Source organism: Suillus fuscotomentosus (assembly GCF_016647785.1).
Source record: "Suillus fuscotomentosus strain FC203 chromosome Unknown F5891scaffold_3, whole genome shotgun sequence".
Taxonomy (NCBI): domain Eukaryota; kingdom Fungi; phylum Basidiomycota; class Agaricomycetes; order Boletales; family Suillaceae; genus Suillus; species Suillus fuscotomentosus.
Genome location: NW_024539515.1, coordinates 603839 through 622707, shown reverse-complemented (window position 1 = coordinate 622707; position 18869 = coordinate 603839). Strand labels below are relative to the sequence as shown.

The window sequence follows — 18869 nt, the reverse complement described above, 5'->3', positions numbered from 1 at the left end:
TTAGTCGCGTCGATCGTCCGTTTATATGTCACCGCTTGGGTGATTGGCCTATGGAAGAGTAAGCTTTCTTCCTTAGTTTGATCTGTATTGTGGGCTGGACTGGACCTGACCGTGTTGCTTTAGTGATCCTGTATATGTGGACTGTGAAGGCACTTTACATATGTCGCTGACGATCACAGTGAAATAGCGCTTCCTAGGATAGATACACGCAGGCAACAAACGAACACATCATGTACATGTACTAAGATGTCAGATTGCTATCAAATGACTTTCTAAATGTCGAAGAGACACTGTTTGATTCACTGTCTACCTGGGGCACATGCAGTGCTTTATTCAATTGGGGGGGAATCCAGATTTCAGATGGGCCACCATGTCCATTGGATGGACTGATTTTTCGACTTCATCACAGACATGCAAGCCAGTGCGTGATCAAGGGTGTCCTGCATCTTGTACAATTTTTCTAGTTGTCAGACCAATGCCCGCTACTTTGATAAGCAAGCCGATGATATATATTTTCCAATTGACCGCTCAAGAGCACTGTCACAACTGATCAAAAGCAACTTTTTCTGCATCATCGTCGTAACCGCGTTCACAACAGAACTAATTCCTCGCGTTGACATGCGCCGGCTTACAGTGGCAGTGCCTCTTCAGAAAGTTAACATGATAAGTTATGTGAATCTACTTCCCTCCTTTCCCATCCCCGCTAGGAGAGTCCTCGGCAGGCCCAGAAATCACTGATCGAATAACGCAGTCAGTATATGCTCGCAACAAAGGAAAGCAGACGAGCGAGTCGAGACTTATAAAAGTGACTTCATGTCGCATCGCAAAAGAAACCGAAAACTCACGCAATGCCCCAAGAACTACAACCATATATATCCAATACTTCTGCACGAAACTTTTCTCAGGGACGGATGCTACTGGTTCGCCTTCAGGCGTAAGCGGAGGTGGGATCCGCAATTCAGGTCTACAGACACGGATGTGTAAGTCAGGCAAGTTCAAGAACGTGAGAGAATGCATACAGAGGCGCCATCCGTGGTGACTTGAGTACCACGCTCGCATTATGTGCCGGGTAGCTCCCCATGTTCGTCACAGTGCATATTCCATCTTGAGGTACAGGCGAAACGGAATAGTCGATCGCAAATGGTTCTCCCGTCGCAGAGAAATGGATAACTACATTTGCGGAAGTGGAGGAAGGGAGTAGACACTATATGAAGTCTATCAATACTTCACTCACAAATCGGAATAAAATATGGCTGACTGCTTTGATACTCGATATTGGCCCCTCCGATTCCAGACGCTCGATTGCGACGTGGTACATTGCACCCTGCATATTAGGATCGACTGCCTCTGAGAACTCTGCAAGGTCATCTCGTAATGACTCTGCCAGTGACAATGAGGCAGCTGAGCCAGTGGGTGAAATGGATTTGAAGGATGGGACGGTGATAGTTCCGAGCTCAGCCCAAGGTGTCACAGGAAGGTCAGGGTGCACAACACGGTGTATTAAATGTAACTCGGTGGGTTCATGGGTTTGGGAGGTAACCAGCTGGCAGAACAGGGATGACGTTACTAGGAGCGCGAAGGATATTGGAGTATACATGTTCAACGAGACTAGTCAGTGCACATGTGAAAGACTTAATATTAGCACTGTGGTAGGACCCCGACACAACATGGAGTGCCTAGGGTCTCTCACTTGACTCGATATGATCATTTGCCAGTGATAGTTTCTTCAAGTCTGAAACCAGTGTGATCTAGAAAGCAATCCTGAAGTCCAGCTACACACTGCTGGCTTCATATACTCTATTAACCCATCATGCCCACCATCTCAGTAGACAAAGCTGAACTTTTCGAGCGGCTCGGACATCACTATAGTACGTCCTCGTCCAACTGTGTTTTCTATACGTCTGATCACATCGCAGCCACGGAGGAATTCGATAGTTTGTGCTTTGACTATGGACTGGAATTAGATGAAGACGTACGCCATTCTTTATTTTTTCTACCGCAGGAATAATTACTGAACCGATAAAAAGACCACAGCGGAGGTAGAAGCTGCGATCAAGAAAGGACTTCCCGCAGAACGTCCCGTGCGTCTCTATTTCTAATTAACTAATTACACTCGTGCTTATACCTTGCTCTAGCAATTAAAAATCGAAGTACCCGCAAACAGGTGTGCTGCCAGTCAGCGCAACCGCAATGCACATCTGACTAGCACGCAGATACGATCTGGTCTGTCTAGAAGGTATCTCCCGCGCCTTACGCGCTTTTCTAGGAAAACAAGATCCACCGCAGTATACACTCGCATATCCCCCAGGCGGTGAGAAAGATCTCATCACCGTAACCGTCTCCCAAGAGGTACGCTTACCCCTCACATTGTCCGCATTAATAAACATTACCACTCCCAGACCCAACGCATCCGTCCTTTCTTCGCGTGTGCAGTGCTTCGCAACATCAAATTTACGCCCATGAGCTACGCGTCCTTCATTGACCTCCAAGACAAACTACACCAAAACATCGGGCGCAGGCGAAGCCTCGTTGCCATCGGAACACATGACCTCGACACCCTCACCCCTCCGTTCCGATACGAAGCCCGTACACCCACTAACATCTCTTTCGCGCCTCTCGGTCGGGAAACAGCGCACACCGCCGCAGAGCTCATGCAGATTTACGAGTCGGACAAACACCTCTCCCGGTACTTGCACATCATCCGAGATTCTGATGTCTACCCAATCATTTATGATGCAAAGGACCACGTGTTGAGTATGCCCCCCATCATCAATTCGGAGCACAGTAAGATCACGTTGGAGACCAAGAATGTATTCATTGATACAACTGCCACGGATGATACAAAGTTGCAGATCGTGATCAATATGGTTGCGAGTATGTTTTCGGAGTATTGTGCTGAGCCTTTCACGTGCGTCGTTTTGGGCCTGTAGTTTGATTCGGGGAGCTGAGGATCTGTTGTTAGGATCGAGCCTTGCAAGATCGTCTTTCCTGACGGTTCGACGCGCATATCTCCTGATATCACGCCACGTACAGTGACTGCACGCGCCTCGTATATCAACTCCTGCACCTCTCTTTCCCTAACGCCCTCCACAATCCAGTCCCTTTTAACGCGCATGACCCTCTCACCCACCCTCTCACCCGATGACCCCGATGCTCTAATCGTCTCACTTCCATGCACGCGTCCGGACATCTTCCACGAGGTCGACATAATGGAAGACGCAGCAGTCGCGTACGGGTTCAACAACCTCCCAGATATCTTCCCCCAGACCAGCACAGTCGCACAGCCTTTACCGATCAGCAAGCTCGCGGATGTCATCCGGAGGGAATGGGCGATGGCAGGATGGGTTGAAGCGTTACCTTTCATTCTCGTATGTCTCTTCCCTCCCTCCCTTCCCCTCCTCCACCTTAGCGCACTTAAAACACACTGAACAAAATCCGATAGTGCTCACACGAAGAAAACTTTTCCTTCATGAACCGCCCCGACCCCGGCTCCCTAGCAGTAAAAATTGCCAATCCCAAAACCCTCGAATTCCAAGTAGTCCGCACATCCCTCCTACCAGGGCTCCTTAAAACCATTCGCGAGAACCGCTCTCATGCACTCCCAGTCCGTGTTTTCGAGCTCAGCGATGTTGTGTTCAAAGATACATCCCGGGAGAGACAAGCTCGAAATGAGAGACATGCCGGTGCGGTGTGGTGTTCGAGGAGTGCGGGGTTTGAGGTCGTGCATGGGTTGTTGGATAGGGCTATGAAGATGTTGGAAGTTCCGAGGGTTGGGAGGGGAGATGGGAAGGATGTGGGATATTACATCAAGGAGGGGGATGGTATGTTTTGGCTCTTTTTTTGCGTGACGTAGTGCTAATGTGTTTTAGATCCTGCGTACTTCCCTGGACGCGCAGCGACAATTTATTACCGCCCGCCACCCTCAAAGACCTCAAAAACAGGTGAGCTTGCTGATGAGCTCAAGAACACGCTTCACATCAATCAAGACCGAGACATCGTGATCGGCACGCTGGGCGTGTTACACCCCACCGTACTCGAAAAGTTCGAGATCACATACCCTTGCTCAGCCCTAGAATTCAACATGGAAGTGTTCCTGAAGCGGTCATAGTTGACGACTGGAAAATAAATTGCGCAGAAGGATATAGGATGTACTTGAAATGAAATCTAATCTCGAGAGACGAAAAGACGCCAAGAAACAGATTTGCAATAAATACGACTGTATGAACAATTGTGACCATTATCGTTTTAATCCTAGAAAAATAGATAACACGTCTGTCGATGAAAAGCATAATACACGGTACATTCGCTCCTTGAAGTCTGAAGCTCGAACGACTTTACAAGAGGCCTGCAGCGCGCAAGTCTTCGCACAGCCTGCGTTCGCGCTCAATTGCTCGCCTGATCCGACGTGCATGGTCTGGATCGGTTGGAACGAGCGATTGCATTTCCAACGTTGTATCTCTGCCAACCATATCATCACCAATATGGGAAGGCACCCGTTCCAATCCGTCTGCACCCGAAGATCCTGTTCGTGAAGGAACACGGAACATTCCGAGACGCTCAAAGAGTGATTGCCTCCTTGTCTCATCGTCTGCTGTTGGCTGTGACGCGGTAGAATTGGAAGAGGAGGAGATGATGCCGCGTTCCCAGCGCTTAACGCGCCAGAAACCGAAAACGCTTGTGAGAAGGAGGAACCAGCCGGCTGTCATGAGGAAGAAGGAAAGCCATTCACTTGCTGCTGCGTTTGTGAGGAATCCATTGTTCCCATCTTCTCCTTCTCCGGAGTTGGACCAGGAAGATATGTGGTCGGTAGAAGCTAGTGTGGTGTTGTTAAGACGGTCGAGGTTGGCGTCCAACCACTCGTTGGCGTCTTGGGCGCTTGCGAATGTGGGCCAGGCATCGGCTGGGTCAGAGCCCAGAGGTGTACCATTTGTGTCGTCTAATCGCGCGCGGAGGCCAAAGCCCCATTGGATTAAAGTGACTCCGAGACCTGCCCTGCTGCCGTAGCGAGCGGCGTGGGTTGTGTGCATGACCCATGTGAGAACGAAGCCGACGAATTGAAAGGTAGTGCTGATAAGGGCGTTCCACAGGAAGGAGAAAAGGGTGCCTGTGGGAAGGCCATCTACGACGACACAGCCTTGGGAGAGAGTGAGGGATGCATGAACGGAAGAGGGAAGGAAGATTGAATGAGTGTGGTAAGGAGGAGCAGCGTCAGCTTGAGCTGCTGCGTAAGTTGGGGGAGCTGTGTTGGAAGATTCTTCTGGAACGAGGTATACGTTGTCTCCTGAGAAAGAGTCAATACGTTCTTTGATAAATGATTGATTGATGGTTACCTTCCTGAACACGTACGCCTTGCGATGGTTTGGCAGCTACGTTGCTGAATACACCGTCATTTCTGGTGCCTCCTCCAATGGGAGTACGAGAGCTAGCTTCAGAAGTGAACCCCCATCTGTTGACATAATGGGATGGTAGGATAGTAGTTGCGGTTCGCTTCCACCATGGCCCTGTTGGGGGCGGGGGCAAAGAGTCTAGTGTAAAGACAGGTATTATGCCATTGGAATTTCCAAATTCATTGGGTACAGCATGAGAAGATGGTTGCGGGGGAGAACCAGGAGGAGGTTGGTCGTAGTCGCAAATCGGAGACTCGAAATTATAAGATGAAGAATTCGAAGGATTTGGATAAGTCAGAGGACTCGATTCATCTAGGTCATAACCGCTGTGGTCATCGTCGTCGTCTTGATCGTCGAAAGCAGCTTCTAGTTCTGCTGAATCTGGGTCCGTACGTGGATTAGGGAGTGGAGCATAACGATTAGACATGGTATGAGACGAAGGAGGGATTACATCAATAATAAATAAATAAAAACAACCAACACCATCAGCTAAGCCCTTAGCTAAGCACCTATAAAGAAACTACTTTGACCGTAAACCGGACCGTTAGGCGGTGAGCACCCTGGTGAACCAGCTCCACTGGCATTTCTAACCATCCTAGTAACCCGCTCGCAGCTCTCCATCCTAGCTTGCATCATCCTCTCAAACATCTCTAAGATTTCCACTCCAGGCTCCCTTCCACTAGATCCAAGTACAGGTTGTCCTCCAGTCTGGTTGCTGTGAGCAAACGCCGGTAACATCGGTGGTGGTGCACGCTGTTTCACGATTCCACCTCTAGGCATTCCTCTCGTCGTTGCAATTCCCTCTAGCTTTAATCCAAACGCCTTCTTTCTCTTCACCCACTTGCTTGTTTCAGATGTTTCTTCAGTAGAGTCTGGTTCCTCCTTCTCCATCTCTCCTTCTTCATCTACCGTTGCTACTGTGCTAACGTCTCGTTCTTGTAGTGTCATCTCTAGTTGTGCACGTGTGCGATACACCCACATCCGTTCCTGATGATAGAACGCGACTAAATTCTCGAGAAGCGTAATTGTCGATTCGACAGGATGTAATCCGACCCGTGGTGGTGAGGAGGGCGGTGTGGGTAGTAGTGTATTCATAGCCATAGTCGCTTGTTGTTGGGCGTAAGACTGCTGCTCGACATACCCTGACGAGAGCATCGTATAGAATAGTCTAGATGTTGTACTCGAGAATCCAAGATGATAAGACACGAGACTAGAGGCGGTAAGGGAAAAAAGTCGAAAGTGCCCTAGTTATAAACTCGCATGATTTGGGCTGGCCCCTCGGCCTAGACTATTCTTTATTCGGCCCGCAACCAATCACAATTCGGCACCATGCACCCCAATTTACTGCGGGGTTACATGCGGGGTTACAATATTATATAATGTCATGTTAACCTCATCGGGTTCAACAGATCGACATCAATATCATTGGCGTGGGGGGCTTGTGAACTTGTCTGCCAACGGTCGTAGTTGCAGCAGCCCTCTCCCAAAAATCAAGTAAAGGTCTACCCTCAGCTTTGAGCTTCCAGCCCATCTCCATAGACTTCTTTTAGCATCGCCTCGGTGATGCACCCATATGAGTCACCCATGCACTAATATCACACGACACACCTTGTGATTTCCAGCGCTCAAGTCATGCCCCTTCCTCAGGTTCTACCTCCATCATCATGGCCCCCATCATCCGACCAGCCACAAAAGCTGACCTGTCTGCCCTCTCCAACATTTGCTTGCTCACCGCAAACGCGGGCACATCATCCGAGCACTTGCATTCCCATCCTGCCCTCCCAGGCCTTATCTACGCTCTCCCCTACCTCAGCCTTGAATCAACATGGGGCTTTGTACTTGAAAATGATGGAGAAGTCGTAGGGTACACTCTCGGCGCCTTCGACACCCGCAAATTCGAGGAGAGTGCAGAAGCGGGCTGGTGGCCCTCGCTCAGAGCCCGTTATACACCCCTGCTGCAAGACTCTGACGCAGCCCTCACGCCTGCAGATAAAGCTTATATCAACACCATAATCACCTTCCCAAGAGCAAGCGATGCAATGATGGCGTTCGCACCTGCCCATCTGCACATCGATATTCTGCCAAGCCATCAGCGGCAGGGATGGGGGCGGAAGTTGATCGCACGCGCGATGGAGAATTTGAAAGAAAATGATGTAAAGAGCGTTTGGTTGGGCATGGATCCAAAGAATACAGAGGCGGCTGCGTTTTATTCCCGATTGGGTTTCAGGAAGTTCGAGGGCGCAGAGGAGGGCATTATGGGTATCACAGTGCATGAGTGGGAGGAGCATACTGTTTAAGGTTCAACTGCGAATACGTGACGGTTCTTGATGACGCTGATACTGGGCACTCTTAGTGAACATTTCAATTGTGGAGCTAAATATCCGAGATGTGGTAAGCTAGATGCTATCCACTTAAAGGCAGCGCTGATTGCGTCCCGTCAGTGACAAGTTGATCTAAGAAATGAGCCTCAGCATTATGTGCGCAAATCTGTGACCTACCCATCCAATAGCAAGTCATGGACTTGATCGTGACGAGTCCCCGTGCTTTGTGTAGTTATTTGAGGGACGTAAGTGTATCTCCTGCATACTCATTTGACGAGAGCACCTTTGGCCTACAGATCACCTTGGCGACTTATGCACGAAATCACTGCCCACACCCAACTATTCGTATCGTCCGTACTTCTGTTCAATATGCTATCGGCTCAATTTAGAATTTGGCTGGACACTGTTTCACTCTTGGTGACTCTATTGGTCTAAATTGAAATGACCCAGATACTACTTTCCTTCGTATGTTCCAGTTCGAGCCTATATCGACCGTCTACCTTTCTCTCCTACCACCCCACCGAACCATACGCCTTCATCGGCATCCTCCTCAGTGACGCTATCAGCTTTTTCGCAGTTCTTGCCTCGAAAGCTGGACTTTCGTTGTTATCCAGCAAGTCATGTCACATAGTAACCCATATCTCAATGGAGACTCAGGCCGTCACCCACCACTGTCCTCTACAAACACTCTCCAGCGACGCCAAGCACAAAGGCAATCGCTAAATTCTTCTTTCGAACAGCAGCAGCGACAAGCGCGACCCTCTATCAGCACTAGTCACATTTCACGTATTCCAAGGCCTCCTTCATCCAACCCGAGTCCGCGCTTTGTTGAGCATATTTTTCCTGAGTCCCAAATTCCTGAACCCCAAACCCCTGAATCTATAAGACCTCCGACCAGGGGGCCTCGTGCGTCAGTACCAGACTTCACAGATCCCTTCTCAGCTCAGGCCCATCTCCGAGCGTCACGAAGCAGGCGACCGACGCTCCCAGGTTACGCGTCGGAGGCTCCAGTTGCTCCAGACCAAAGGTTTCGTGGTCGTGCTCACAATGATTCAGAGTCTACGCTATACGAAGGCGAGGACTCCAGATACTCAATGTCGTCCTATCAGCACCCCTATGATATCCCTCCACCGCGAAATGTGTACATGTGGAACGATGATGAGCGGCATGTTGACTTTCGGAATAGTGAGGGGACTTTAACAGATATCGAGGCGCAGACGTCGAACGGCAAAGATAAGTATAAGGAGTACGACGATGTCAGGCTGGATGATGACGACAAGGACGCGGACGATGACAATGACTTTGATCATTGCGACGCCAACGACACGGACGGAAGAAGACGTGGCCTGTTCTCTAACCTCATCGACCTGTATGGAGTTGATGCCGAGGGCGAGAACGTCCCTTTCCAACGCCGTCGTTTTGCTCAGCTTCACGATGAGTACGACGAAGAAATGGGCGGTGCACCTATGCGAAGATCGAATACGGATAATTCCCAGTACTCGCAGCTGCTGGACCCGGATGACCCTACTATTACTGGTGTGAGAAAGAGGTGTCTTGATGACTATGACGACGAAAAGCGGACGGCACTGAGGCAGATGGACTATCGCAAGCGTAGAAAGGAGAAGCAAAAGATCAAGATCGAGTTTAACGTTACTTGTAAGTCTTCTTTTCTGCCCACGCAGCTGGAGCTCATTGCAGGGTTCCAGCCATCATCCATCGCCACAACTTCCTACTCAAGCTTGCAAAAGCGTTGATGACCTTCGGTGCGCCTTCTCACCGTATCGAATCCCAACTTCTTGCAGCAGCGCGCATCCTCGAAGTCGACGCCGAGTTCATCCATCTACCGAGCGTCATCATCTGTTCCTTCGGCGACAACGACACAATGACTTCGGAAACCCACTTCATCAAGTCCGGCGGAGGTCTTTCATTGGGCAGCCTACACAAGGTCCACATCATTTATCGCGCTGTGGTCCACGACGAAATCAGTGCGCGAAAGGCGACGGAGCAACTTGACGAGCTGTTGTTGGCGAAACCGCTGTACCCGTGGTGGTTCAGGTGTATCCTGAGTTTCTGGTTATCTGTCTTAATCTGTCCGCTGGCGTTTGGAGGCTCGTTTATCGATATGTGGATCGCCGGCTGTGGCGCTTTTGTGTTGTGTTTCCTACAACTCAGGGTTGCTGCGAAGAGCGCTATGTATGCGAACGTCTTTGAGTAAGATCTCTCGATGTTCGCACTTTTATCGTGATATTTATGGTCTGCTAGGATTACAACAGCGATGTTGGTGTCCTTCACGGCACGAGGGCTCAGTAGTATCAGAAGCGAGATCTTCTGTTATACGGCTGTCTCGTCCTCTGCAATCATCGGTATTCTTCCCGGTTATTTGATCCGTAAGTACTTCTTCTAGAGTCATTTCTCTCGCTGACCTATTTCCAGTGAGTAGTTCCTTGGAGCTGGCCTCTAAAAATATCGTCTGCGGTAGCGTTAAAATGGTGTATGCCCTTATCTATACGCTTTTCTTGGGTTTCGGTCTGCAGATCGGGTCAGATCTATACCTCCTGTTCGATCCAACTGCACGACACCACCTCACCACACTTGCCGCCGACATCTCCACGAGCGCCACCATCGTCGGCACGTTCGCAGCGGACAACTCCACAAGTGGCAACTCATCGCTCTCCTCGGGGTTAGGACCCGTCTACGGTACTTTCACCTTCACGAACAATACGAACGTGATGCAGACAGACATCATCGATGGATGTTACCGCCCAAAACACTTTGGCTGGTACCTCCAGCCCTTCCCCTTCTGGACGCAGTTCGTCATTGTCCCATTGTTCAGTATCCTATCGTCCCTCGCGAATCTGCAACCGTGGCGGAGCAGACAACTTCCAGTGATGGTGGTCATCTCGTGCGCGAGTTACGCGAGCAACAAAGTCGCTAATCACTATATCTTCAATCGGAGCGATATCGTGAGCGCTATCGGGGCTTTCACTGTGGGATTGCTAGGGAATGTTTATTCGAGGAAGATGGGCGGGACGGCGTTTACGAGTATGGTTACGGGTGTACTGTTCCTTGTACCAGTGGGTGCTATCTCTTACTGTGTTTCTTGGGGCTTGCTGATGACGAACGTTTTGTAGTCGGGTCTGTCGCAGGCGGGAGGCATCACAGCAGATGGAAGCGGTGTGGACATTGGAAGTGCCATGATAGCCGTCACGATCGGTATCACGGTTGGGCTGTTCATGTCCCAAGCGCTCGTGTACATGTTCGGCTCGAGGAAGAATGCTGCTGTATTCTCATTCTAAGCTTTGTCAATCCTATTTATTGTCTTGGGGCAATGCCCGATGCAGACGGTGCATGCCATATGCTTCTGTATAACTAGTCGTTAATAATTATGAACCATTGGCTCATTCTGAGCTTACCTTACGGTGCTGTTCTGAGCTGCACTGGTATTGTTTGCAAAAATTATTATTGCCTCAGTTTATTTTATTTTGTGTGACACTCTTTAACTGTGCACTTAAAATTATACGATACATTGTCGGTATCTTCTAAATCGGCGTACACCCCTTCAAACGCATCTAGAACATGACGGCTGGCGAGTTCTCCACATTCTCGATGGACGTCTTGTGCCCGACAAGCGTTCTGATGTTGTTAACACCATACCTGTGTCAAGAGCTTCAGTATCACGCCCCGATAATAGAATGCAGGAAGGAGTGGGACAATACAGCTAGGCGAAGGAAAGACTACTCACCGAATCATAGTTGGTCGTTCGAGCCCGATTCCCCATCCGTGCACACGCACATCAGGCGGGAATCCCATAGGTGCAAGCATTTCAGGGCGGAACATGCCACTGTTCCCAATCTCGACCCATTTTTCAAGGAGCGGGTGCCAAGCGAAGATCTCAAGAGAAGGCTATCGTGTTTCAATTAGTACCTGAAATGGAGAGGAGGGTCAAGACACACCTCCGTGTACGGGTTATACGCAGGTTTGAACCTCAGATTCTTCATTCCCATCTTCCGGAAGAAAGTCCGCATGAAACCTGTGCAGATGCAAGGTTATTAGCAAATGTCCATATGGAGGAAAAATGGATAGAGGAAGGATCCGCAACGCACCAATCAAATCTGCAAGTGTTAGATTCCGATCTGCAACAACACCCTCAACTTGGTGGAATTCTGCAAGATGAGTAGCATCCATTGTCTCATTACGGAACACGCGGTCAATGCTGAAGAGTTTTGCTGGTCTGAACCCATCATCACTCAGATTTGCAGCTCCAGGTTGCGATTTCGCAGACAGGTCACCGTCGATATTTTCGCCTCGACACTTGGCTGCGAGTTTGTATAGCATGGCAGCGGACGAGGCAGTCGTGTGCGTACGCAAGAGGAGCTTATGCGATTCCTCGTGTGACCAGGGCGTGCGGTAACCGATACTATCATACCCACCGTGCTCATGCACACGTGCGACGCGTTCGTAGTAATCGGATGGCGGAGGGAGGGATGTCGAGGGATCTATAAAATTTCGAGAAGTTGACAAAGGCAAGGGAGGCAAGCACATACCAGAGAGATAGAAGGTATCTTGGAGTTCGCGTGCAGGATGTAGCTGGGGAACAAAAAGTGCATCGAAGCACCAGAATCCGGATTCAACGAAAGTGCCTGTGGGCATTTCTTCAAAACTGTAATATCCGCAACCAAGGTGTCTCAGAATTCTGCAATAATTGCACTATGAGATGATCACGCACCCCATTTCTAAGAAAATGCTACGGATCTCCTCGCGGACTTTAAGGATAGGGTGGAGAGCGCCGCCTGATGTGGGTATTCCGTCTGCGTCAAAGTTATATTTTTTGAATGTGGATTTTTTCCAAGAGCCGCTAGGGTTAGAGCAGTATGAGTTTCAACGCTGCTGCATTAGAACACTAAACTCACGAAGTGAGCATATCAACGGTCAAATCGGTCTCCGGTTTTGCAATCGAAGTACTAAAATTTGCGCCCTTATGCACGGTGAACCATTGGCCCTTTCTTTGCAACAGTCAGACTTGATAATTTACGTTGGAGGAATAAGTAGAACCTTTGTATGATAAGCTTGCGTTTTCGTAATTCAGCGAGCGCTTTTTCACCGGCCACCAGTGTCCCTGACGACTCTAACTCGCGCAGCTCTGTCTGTGTCGTATCTGTAATATTGGAAACCTACCGGCTCATTAATCGCAGTCATAAAAATATCAGCACGAAATACGCACGGCTTTGACGAAACCATTCCCCTCCTTCGCGATCCATCCACTCTTAAACGCGCGTCCCTGTCCAACTTTCGCAGCCTCATCTCCTACTGCTCTCTTGAGATCCTGCGCGCTGAGTGGGGCACTACCACGTTCGGGGAGGGCGGCCCAGACACGAGCCTCATGCGAGCCCTCACGCACGATCTGGACGCCCTCGGGCGTAAGCACATGCGATGAAACTTCATGTGTTTCATACGTTATCATCTGCATGTTCACTCAATACAAGATCATGAGAGAAAGGAAAGGAAAAACTAGCCTCCCGGCTGAGTAGCGAGTTCAGGGCACCGAGAATGGTGATCTGTGCATCATGACTGGACGCTGGGCTGGATTGGCCAGGGATTTTTAGTGCACGGGAATCTGGTAAAGTCGATTGGGTATCAAGAGTATCCAGTATTAACTGCTGTAGTTGTTCTGCCATCGTCGACGTTCGCCGTTAGTTATTAGATCAAATCTAGTATCTATCGAGTCAATTCAATATGTAATCACGTGCCTACTCCCACTTAGTATCCCCGCTTCAATCATCGATGAGCGCTATGAGCAGCCGTGTATGGCAGCAAGCATGGGACGCTGCCCAGCCCCGCCTTCACTCCATACGAGATGTTCTTGCGTCCCCAACGTTTCCTCGACCGAACCCTCGCATTATTCGCGTCGGACAACTAGATGCCGAGCTCCTCGATGCTGAACTTGTTCACATACTCATAGAACCGGTTTCGAAGGCCCTTGCGACCGTCAACGTACGCTTTCTACGTGTCAGTATGTTATATACTGAGGCGGGAACAGGCATCTATGAAATCACGGTTTGAGCCTGAGCTAGCACTGCTCGTCCAGCTTGTACTTTATCGTTTCTCTGTCTGGAGTTCCGGTGCAAGCTATGGCGCAATGCTGCAGGGCCTGCGGTATTCCATTCCAAGCTCCGGCTTGAACTGTGAGTGAACATATCTCTTGCAAATATTCAACGTCTGAATGATATACTGCAGCCAGGCCCTCACGACGACTACTAATTATCCATGGTGCTCTCACTATCCTCGTGCCCTATTTCCGCAACCGACTCCATGCACGTGCGCTTTCCCATGCATGGCCAGATGCCCCTGCCTCTGATATCCGTCGCCGCGCTTGGGCTGCCTTGACGAGTCTCGAGACCGCACATGGTGCATTCAGTCTGCTCAACTTCGTTGCATTTTTATGGAATGGGAGGTACGTTCTCACAGTGCGTGTCATTGTTGGGGAATTTTTGACATGGCTTATTGCAGGTACAGAACAATTATTGATAGATTCCTAGCGATGAGGCTTGAACCTTCACAAGCTCTCATCAAACGTGATGTTAGTTATGAATTTATGAATCGCCAGATGGTCTGGCACGCATTTACAGTACGCTCTCCTTTCTTTGCTTTCATCGGAGACTCATTCTGCCATAGGAATTTCTCCTTTTCCTCCTCCCGCTCATCAATCCTCGCTCCGTGGCACGACGGCTCACATCAACCTTTTCATCCATTTTCCCTACTCCCTCCCCTACACAAAAGATACGCGCACCAAAACGCGGAAAGTATTATTCCCTCCCGTCAGACCAGTGCGCAATTTGTGCTGAGAATGCTTCCCTAAATGTGAACCTTGGTGATGCTGCTGGCGCGCTGGCATCGTACACTCCGGCATTCCCTGCATCATCAAACAGTGATGCTGGCGATAATAATTCTGAGGGAGATGGAGAACCTCCATATCCAATAACAACGCCGTATCTTGCTTCTTGTGGACATGTGTATTGTTATACTTGTCTTGCTGAGCGCATGCTCCGCGCCGCAGATGATGGCTCATGCGGATGGACATGTCTGCGATGCGCGGAGGAAGTGAGGAGTGCAGATCGATACAGGTTGGAGAGCGAAGGCGGAAACCTTAGGCGTTCCACGTTGGGTGGGGCTGAAATCGAAAACGTGGGTGATGGAGATAAAGAGAGAAGTGATGCAGAAAGCAGTCAGGGTGACGAGGGAAGTGAATTTGATTTTGGAAGCGAGTTCGGGAGTGGGACAGGTAGCTTAGGGAGCTATGCTTTTACGGGGAGTGAGGCTTGAAGTGCTCATCTTACATGTAATCAAGGCCGCTTGTCGCAAGGTGATGGAGCATATAGCACATGCATCTTGGGGGTATTTAAAATGAAAAGGAAAAAAGAATGTCTGTGGTATGTCCCAGGGAGGATTCGAACTTCCGGCTTCGCAGAATTGTGTTTCCACAATGCGATGATTTAACCACTAATCGACAAGGACCGAAATTCATTGAGACAAATCGAATCAATGACCTGATGCTTGCCTACGTTCAGGTGGTGTCAGTAGAAAAACAATTCAGCTACGTAGATCTATTTTTGATCACTGCATTCAGGATTACTACGTAGGCTTGTAGTGTTTATTATCTTTGTATATCTATATCTTTATTGGCGTTAGATAGCAATTGGAATAAAAATAACAATAAATCATTGGTATCGGTACATTCTCTAGATCAGCACACAGTGAGGACCAGCCTTGAAAATATTCCCAGTCACAGCCCCTTCCCGAACATCTTTTCCAAATCCATAGTGTTCCCGGGCTTAATGGCCGTAAACTCCCACTCGCGCATTCTGCGGCCTGCCCTCACACTCTCTAATACCCACTCAGGCCGCACTACATGTGCAGGTACGCGCTTTGACACGAGGTGTTTATGAGTCTTTGAACCTGAGAGTTGTTGTGACGTGAGAATATGCGTAGCGCCGCTAGGGGAAAGCCTGTGAACGATTAATGCGAGATTAAGACTTGGGAGATCACAAGAGAGACTGCGCTTACAACGTGACACCGCCAGCGCCAGAAACTATCCGCTTCATCTCGATGTCGGTTGTTCCCGCAAGGTAGCCACCGATATAGACACGTACACCACTCAGCACACCCCTTTTCCCTTCTGTTTCGTCTCTTTTTACTGGGTATAAGTCGCTTGCATTCTCATGCTTCTGAACTTCTAGCTTCTCAGAGCGGTCGTCAATGTACCCCCGGTTGTGCCCGCAACCACGTCTGTCGGAGCGCTGGTGGCCTGATGCGGCCGAAACAACATAATCTGGAGACAATTTATTAATGAAAAGCGAAAGCAGAAGAGGGGTTGGATGTAAACGCACCTGAACGTTCATATATATTAGAATGAGTAATTGGATTTGACTCGTCGGCAAGAGTGTTCAGTAGATGCCTCGTGATTTCCCCAGCAGAGGGTTTGGAGGTACCGTCTTTTTTGAGAGGGGCCATGAGTCTATCGGGTGCTACTGTCAGTAAAAATGCAAGAATATTTAACAGATACGTACTGGCGCAAGCGCGCCTTATCTTGTGCCACAGCCTCTGGGTAGTTTGACTTCGACATTTTATTTGGGAGGATATCGATCTTTGGTTTTGAAGTAGGGTATGGGGTAAATCGTGATGAGTTTGTACATTTCTTCTTCTCCTTGAGAGAGGAGCGCGCAGGCTTGAGTACAGTTACAAACTTGTCCATGGTGGTTGTTGGTACATACGGTATTGGTTTGTGTTTCAGGAGGTGTTGTTCTATATTTATCACGCGTACCCGGTCATGTGATGTCTGAGTGACTACCTACCCACAGTGCCCACTGCCACAGATCTTGTGCCACTATCTTTTCATGTCCGCTGATGCGCATTCCTTATCGTTTCACTATTGTTATTCATAACAAGAAACTAAAACTCTTTCGTTTTCACGGACGCAGGATGTCTACCACACCCATTCCAACTCGGACTTACAGGGACGCCATAGATGCACTGAACAGCCTTCAAACTAATGCTGCTATCCTGGAGGCCGTGCGTGCTGCAGGATCGAAGCTCAATCCTAATGCTATACCTGAAATGATTGATTATCTACGTAGGGTGGGCCTTAAGGTACGTCATATGCCAACCTTACTGTCTTATTTATGAAGAAGTACCATTACAGCCATCTCAGTTAAATAATTTGAATGTCATACATATCACGGGAACAAAAGGAAAAGGCTCTACAAGCGCATTCACAGATTCAATATTGCGGGCAGCTAGGCCAGGCTGGAAAACTGGTGTGCCTTACTTTCCCGGCTTTACGAGAGCTTCCCTTGACAAGTAACACAGGCCTATATACCTCTCCTCACCTGGTCGCTGTCCGTGAGCGTATTCGCATAAATGGCGAGCCACTTTCGGAGGAGGAGTTTGCTCGTAACTTTTTCGAAGTGTGGAATCTGCTCCAGAATACGAAGGTATTTTGTTTCCGTTTCTTGCAGTAATAGTCATCCGTACTAGACAAACAACCCGTTCAGTGCGAAGCTGCCACCACACCCTTCATGCCAAACTACTTTCGCTACCTAACGCTCATGGCCTTTTATACTTTCTACCAACTCAAGGTGCGCCAGCAATCCTGACCATTTATCTGTCTAATTTAATCTTCAGGTTGATGCGACAATTCTTGAGGTAGGCATTGGTGGACGCTCTGACAGCACAAATATCGTCCCCAAGCCAGTTGTTACAGGCGTTACCGCCCTCGGGTATGACCACACAAGGCTTCTTGGGGAAAAGCTCAGTCAGATTGCAAATCAGAAGGGTGGAATATACAAGGCGCGTTTCTTTTTCAGGTCTACGTCATAAGTATTTGACTGATAGAATAGGAAGGGGTTCCGGCCCTTACTGTTCAACAACCTGAGGAAGGCATATTGGAGCTTGGTGTTTGTGCAGTAGAGCAGAGGGTAATTTGCACCCTCTTTAAGTCTTTCACCTACCTGTAGCTCATACGTGTTTGCACCGCAGGCATCTCAGTTCACAGTTATTGACGCTCTCCCTTCCACTATCCCATTAGGCAAGTTTTTTATATATATCTTGCCGATTATCAACACAATTAACTCGTTGTGACAGGTCTTGCAGGTGCTCACCAGAGATCGAACGCGGGTCTCGCGGTACAATTGGTGCATACATTCCTCAGCATCAAGGATCAGTCATACTCTCCTATTTCGGATCCCAACACCAGTGGTACTGCTAGTGCAACATGGAGCGGATCAGAGATAGAACCATTGAGATTCCTCCCTACATCTTTTATGGACGGCCTCAAAAATGCTCACTGGCCTGGCCGTTGCCAGACAATACCTGATTCGAAGCTTGAGGCTATGACATGGTTCCTCGATGGGGCACATACACAAGAGAGCCTTGCGTGCTGTCTGGAATGGTTTGTAAGCCCAGCAGTCGGGCTTCCCGTGTACGCTTGCTATCTGCATTGGTTTCAGTGTCATCCCGTTGATATCAGATTCCAGTTCCCCCGTTTCTGACGATCACCCACCCCGAGTGCTAATCTTCAATTGCACCAGTGGACGTTCAGGAGATGCTTTCCTGACAGCCATCTTGGAAAAAGTAGAGGAGCAACTGGCGATCCATGGCAGCCTGGAGAAGAAGGAAGACTTTTTCGCCAAGGTCATTTTCTGTAGTAATGTGACCTATGCCAGCGGGAATTTCAAAGGCGGTAAGTGCTGTCACTCGTATTAAATGCAAGCTTATATGTACATCCGACAGACCTTACCTCCGCCGCAATATCTACAACTGACAACCTCAATCTCAAGACTCAGAGAGAGATTGAGGCAGCCTGGAACAAGCTTGTCCTAACATACTCTGGCACAGTGCACGTTCTGCCGTCTATTGAGGACGCTGTGGAAGAAGCGCGCAAGACACTCAACGTTAGCGTGCTCGTCACGGGCAGCTTGCACCTTGTAGGCGGCGTCATCGAGGTCGCAGGCTTGGCAGACAGAGCCTTGAGCCCGAAAGCATGATAATATTTGTGATTTCATCATCATCTGCACTGGCCCTCATATAGCTATCCAACTTAGCATGGTTCTGTCTCGAGCTTGTTTTTTCGAATTTGTCGATTCCCGACTTTCAACACGTCGACCTT

General features: G+C 49.1%; 10 protein-coding genes and 1 non-coding gene across 11 annotated transcripts; 5 read left to right on the top strand and 6 right to left on the bottom strand.

The window, feature by feature from the left end:
- Nucleotides 1–430: 430 nt before the first annotated feature.
- On the bottom strand, nucleotides 431–1618 carry F5891DRAFT_999905 (uncharacterized protein). The gene is made up of 4 exons (XM_041378583.1): nucleotides 1259–1618; nucleotides 1020–1204; nucleotides 846–964; nucleotides 431–734 (listed from the first exon to the last, which is right to left on the bottom strand). Exons 1-4 carry the CDS (start codon nucleotides 1595–1597, stop codon nucleotides 679–681), a joined length of 699 nt encoding a protein of 232 aa, XP_041232634.1. The 5' UTR covers nucleotides 1598–1618; the 3' UTR covers nucleotides 431–678.
- Nucleotides 1619–1706: 88 nt separating this feature from the next.
- F5891DRAFT_354365 (uncharacterized protein) lies at nucleotides 1707–4221 on the top strand. The gene is made up of 9 exons (XM_041371494.1): nucleotides 1707–1868; nucleotides 1917–1972; nucleotides 2028–2081; nucleotides 2136–2164; nucleotides 2214–2349; nucleotides 2400–2908; nucleotides 2963–3368; nucleotides 3443–3821; nucleotides 3870–4221. Exons 1-9 carry the CDS (start codon nucleotides 1811–1813, stop codon nucleotides 4106–4108), a joined length of 1866 nt encoding a protein of 621 aa, XP_041232633.1. The 5' UTR covers nucleotides 1707–1810; the 3' UTR covers nucleotides 4109–4221.
- Nucleotides 4222–4334: 113 nt separating this feature from the next.
- Nucleotides 4335–5814, bottom strand: F5891DRAFT_941022 (uncharacterized protein; the record flags this gene model as incomplete). Its single annotated transcript, XM_041374314.1, has 2 exons — nucleotides 4335–5281; nucleotides 5331–5814. The coding sequence occupies 2 exons, from the start codon at nucleotides 5812–5814 to the stop codon at nucleotides 4335–4337; spliced, it is 1431 nt and encodes a 476-aa protein (XP_041232632.1).
- Nucleotides 5815–5825: 11 nt separating this feature from the next.
- Nucleotides 5826–6749, bottom strand: F5891DRAFT_999900 (uncharacterized protein). The gene has a single exon (XM_041378582.1). The coding sequence runs from the start codon at nucleotides 6540–6542 to the stop codon at nucleotides 5889–5891; it is 654 nt and encodes a 217-aa protein (XP_041232631.1). The 5' UTR covers nucleotides 6543–6749; the 3' UTR covers nucleotides 5826–5888.
- A 219-nt stretch (nucleotides 6750–6968) lies between these two features.
- On the top strand, nucleotides 6969–8057 carry F5891DRAFT_354333 (acyl-CoA N-acyltransferase). The gene is made up of 3 exons (XM_041371493.1): nucleotides 6969–7778; nucleotides 7829–7953; nucleotides 8005–8057. Exon 1 carries the CDS (start codon nucleotides 7052–7054, stop codon nucleotides 7682–7684), a length of 633 nt encoding a protein of 210 aa, XP_041232630.1. The 5' UTR covers nucleotides 6969–7051; the 3' UTR covers nucleotides 7685–7778; nucleotides 7829–7953; nucleotides 8005–8057.
- Nucleotides 8058–9174: 1117 nt separating this feature from the next.
- Nucleotides 9175–11004, top strand: F5891DRAFT_940115 (DUF1212-domain-containing protein; the record flags this gene model as incomplete). The annotated part of the gene is made up of 5 exons (XM_041374262.1): nucleotides 9175–9364; nucleotides 9415–9919; nucleotides 9971–10095; nucleotides 10142–10782; nucleotides 10840–11004. The coding sequence occupies 5 exons, from the start codon at nucleotides 9175–9177 to the stop codon at nucleotides 11002–11004; spliced, it is 1626 nt and encodes a 541-aa protein (XP_041232629.1).
- A 273-nt stretch (nucleotides 11005–11277) lies between these two features.
- Nucleotides 11278–13383, bottom strand: F5891DRAFT_940608 (tRNA synthetases class II core domain (F)-domain-containing protein; the record flags this gene model as incomplete). The annotated part of the gene is made up of 10 exons (XM_041374283.1): nucleotides 11278–11362; nucleotides 11451–11611; nucleotides 11662–11738; nucleotides 11812–12204; nucleotides 12253–12368; nucleotides 12435–12563; nucleotides 12619–12711; nucleotides 12761–12879; nucleotides 12930–13180; nucleotides 13218–13383. The coding sequence occupies 10 exons, from the start codon at nucleotides 13381–13383 to the stop codon at nucleotides 11278–11280; spliced, it is 1590 nt and encodes a 529-aa protein (XP_041232628.1).
- Nucleotides 13384–13473: 90 nt separating this feature from the next.
- F5891DRAFT_999895 (Pex12 amino terminal region-domain-containing protein) lies at nucleotides 13474–15127 on the top strand. The gene is made up of 5 exons (XM_041378581.1): nucleotides 13474–13699; nucleotides 13746–13890; nucleotides 13943–14159; nucleotides 14216–14333; nucleotides 14381–15127. Exons 1-5 carry the CDS (start codon nucleotides 13490–13492, stop codon nucleotides 15026–15028), a joined length of 1338 nt encoding a protein of 445 aa, XP_041232627.1. The 5' UTR covers nucleotides 13474–13489; the 3' UTR covers nucleotides 15029–15127.
- Nucleotides 15128–15138: 11 nt separating this feature from the next.
- On the bottom strand, nucleotides 15139–15220 carry F5891DRAFT_t16. The gene has a single exon. It is a non-coding gene; the product is annotated as a tRNA-His (tRNA).
- Nucleotides 15221–15379: 159 nt separating this feature from the next.
- On the bottom strand, nucleotides 15380–16490 carry F5891DRAFT_1273945 (uncharacterized protein). Its single transcript, XM_041370158.1, has 4 exons — nucleotides 16273–16490; nucleotides 16093–16220; nucleotides 15770–16034; nucleotides 15380–15711 (listed from the first exon to the last, which is right to left on the bottom strand). The coding sequence occupies exons 1-4, from the start codon at nucleotides 16455–16457 to the stop codon at nucleotides 15489–15491; spliced, it is 801 nt and encodes a 266-aa protein (XP_041232626.1). The 5' UTR covers nucleotides 16458–16490; the 3' UTR covers nucleotides 15380–15488.
- Nucleotides 16491–16684: 194 nt separating this feature from the next.
- F5891DRAFT_1124979 (FolC bifunctional protein) lies at nucleotides 16685–18747 on the top strand (the record flags this gene model as incomplete). The annotated part of the gene is made up of 11 exons (XM_041363934.1): nucleotides 16685–16852; nucleotides 16914–17019; nucleotides 17072–17196; nucleotides 17257–17340; nucleotides 17387–17551; nucleotides 17602–17679; nucleotides 17741–17793; nucleotides 17868–17959; nucleotides 17996–18182; nucleotides 18238–18443; nucleotides 18494–18747. 11 exons carry the CDS (start codon nucleotides 16685–16687, stop codon nucleotides 18745–18747), a joined length of 1518 nt encoding a protein of 505 aa, XP_041232625.1.
- Between the last annotated feature and the right edge of the window lie 122 nt (nucleotides 18748–18869).